Here is a 2347-nt window from a genome sequence, read left to right on the forward strand (position 1 = left end):
TTGAATGTCATTACCACATGATATGCACCATCAGGAAGATTTTTCCACCTTCTTTTTTAAAGCCTATCAAACTCCAGCTGTGTCAGTCACCGGACAGCATTTTGGAACATCAAACATATGCCACTGATTCCAGATAATAAATGATGGGGAAAGTTTTGTTGGGTGACAGTTTGCTTAGCACCACCAATCATTCCTTGCACTGCTTAGGCAGGGAATGATGTGTGTGTTCTCATCTCATGTAGGGTAGTAATGAGACACAACGGGCTCAACAGTTATTCTTTATAAACTGTCAGAGTGCCCTAAAAAGTAAATAGGTACCTGAGTTCGGAGAATTTCACTTTTTGACAACTGCATGTCGCCTGTCAGCTCTTTCACCATGATGCCCAGTGGTTCCAGACGTTTGCTGAAATAATTTGTCATTTCAGCTGCCAATGCCTTCATGGGAGCAACATAAACTATCTGCAGTGAAAAAGACACTAGATTGATAAATGAGCAAAATGTTCAACCCTGAATATTCACATCAACTGATACGAATAATAATTTATGTAAAAGATGATACTGAGCTCATAAACAGCAAGAAAATTAACAGCAGCATGTGGATTTTGGTTATTTTCAGAATAAATGCTCAGCTCTTTTTAAACAAGAACAATGTACCGTATTTTGTTTATAAAGGCCTATCATTTTGAACATTTCTTCTGCACCCAAATTAAATATATTTTCAACACTTTTCACACAGGCAGCAACATTTCCAGAACCAAAAAAGGAATTGCGAATCAGCAATCAACTAAATCAACAAGCTTTGTAGCTATACGTATTGGAGAAAACAAGAGGCCTTTGAAAATTTCTTAGATTCATATCAACATGACAATCATACATGAAGTTCTGTCTAACAAGTTATCAAACTACTTCACTGAATTCCTACCTTAAATTCATCCTTTTTGATAACGCCTTGCTGAACGTGCTGACGGATTTCATGCAAAACTGTTAACATGGCAATGTTGGTTTTTCCTGCCCCGGTAGGTGCGCATATTAGCATATTCTCATTTGTGTTGTAGGCAGTTTCAAAAACAATGGACTGGATTCGGTTTAATTGTTTCATGCTTTTGAAAGCAAGTTGTCCAATCTACAAGGAACATTCAGAAAGAGAAAGAAAAGAAAGCATTCCAATTAAAGAATGAATAAAATAGTTACTGCTGGGCAAAAATACCATAACAAGATAGTAGCAAATATCTCTGAATAACAAAATCGATTATCATTTATTGACCAAGCATTGAACAACATTTATTTTTATTGTGAGGCATGGGAACTTTCAATTCAATCTGACATTTCAAAATATTTCTTCAGCTTTTCTTGTTGGAAGAACATTCATAGGTCCCATTCATCTCTTGTATTTTACTTTCTTAATTCATTTCTATGCCATCATCCTCACTTACATTAAATGCCTAACAATTATCTAATTTGTCTTAAAGCTTTTTGCTCTTCATATTCAATTCAGTTGCTATTACCTGCTTTTTTATTATATGTATATACACACACATGCACACAAACATTATACTTCACTCCTCTGTCAGCATTTGTGGAACAAACACAAAATACTGGAGCAAACCCCAACTTGTGCTCAGTGTCTACTAAAATAATGATAGAAAGAGCAAGGATTTTGATCCCTTTTCCCTCCTGGGCCCCCTGAAAGTTTAATTCATTGAATACATTCTGAAATAACTCTAGATTCCATGTTTGTGTATGTGTGTGTGTGCACGCGCGCGCACACACACATGCATGCATGCACACACAGAGAGACAGTCCTTGAGTTATAACCACAACTAGGATCGGAATATCAGTTGTTGAGTGAAACAGACATTAAGTGGGACATCACAGGATTGCTTTGCTCAATAACCACAATCCTGGCACTCCCAGTTGTGGTCGTTCAACAATCTTACAGGTTGTTAAGCAGATGGGAGGCCCAAGTAAGGACCCATTCTCAGTGTGCTTCGGAAGCCTCATTCTCCAAATTGTGTGAGAATTGTGGAACGGCCTGAGGCAGCTTTGACAGTCTGGTGTGACCATGCCTTATTTCAGAGAGGCTGTGCAGATCTCTCAGCAGCAGGAGAAAAATATCTGAAAGTGAATGGTGTGCGGCAGAGTCTAGGACAGTGGTTCTCAACCTGTGGGTCGGGACCCCATTTGGGGTCGATCGACCATTTCACGGGGGTCGCCAAGCAAGGCTGTCCGCCATTTTTTTTGTCCGCCATTTTTCCCCCTTTTCCGGCGGGTGCCTTACCTCCCTTGGGCTGGGCCAGCTGGTGGTCGGCCTGCTCCGTCTCTGCCGCTTGCCAGCTACGCCTCGGCC

At 40.1% G+C, this 2347-nt stretch overlaps 1 protein-coding gene across 1 annotated transcript in view; it reads right to left on the reverse strand.

The window, feature by feature from the left end:
- ASCC3 (activating signal cointegrator 1 complex subunit 3) overlaps positions 1-2347 on the reverse strand; it is a gene marked incomplete at its 5' end in the record, with an annotated part of 204773 nt that overhangs the window by 183718 nt on the left and 18708 nt on the right. The window contains 2 exons of the mRNA XM_015818005.1: positions 319-459; positions 923-1123. Of these exons, the coding sequence (XP_015673491.1) occupies positions 319-459; positions 923-1123 (342 nt within the window). The remainder of the gene's footprint in view (positions 1-318; positions 460-922; positions 1124-2347) is intronic.

The sequence above is a fragment of the Protobothrops mucrosquamatus genome, unplaced genomic scaffold (assembly GCF_001527695.2).
Source record: "Protobothrops mucrosquamatus isolate PMUCROS unplaced genomic scaffold, P.Mucros_1.0 scaffold663, whole genome shotgun sequence".
NCBI classification, from domain to species: Eukaryota; Metazoa; Chordata; class Lepidosauria; order Squamata; family Viperidae; genus Protobothrops; species Protobothrops mucrosquamatus.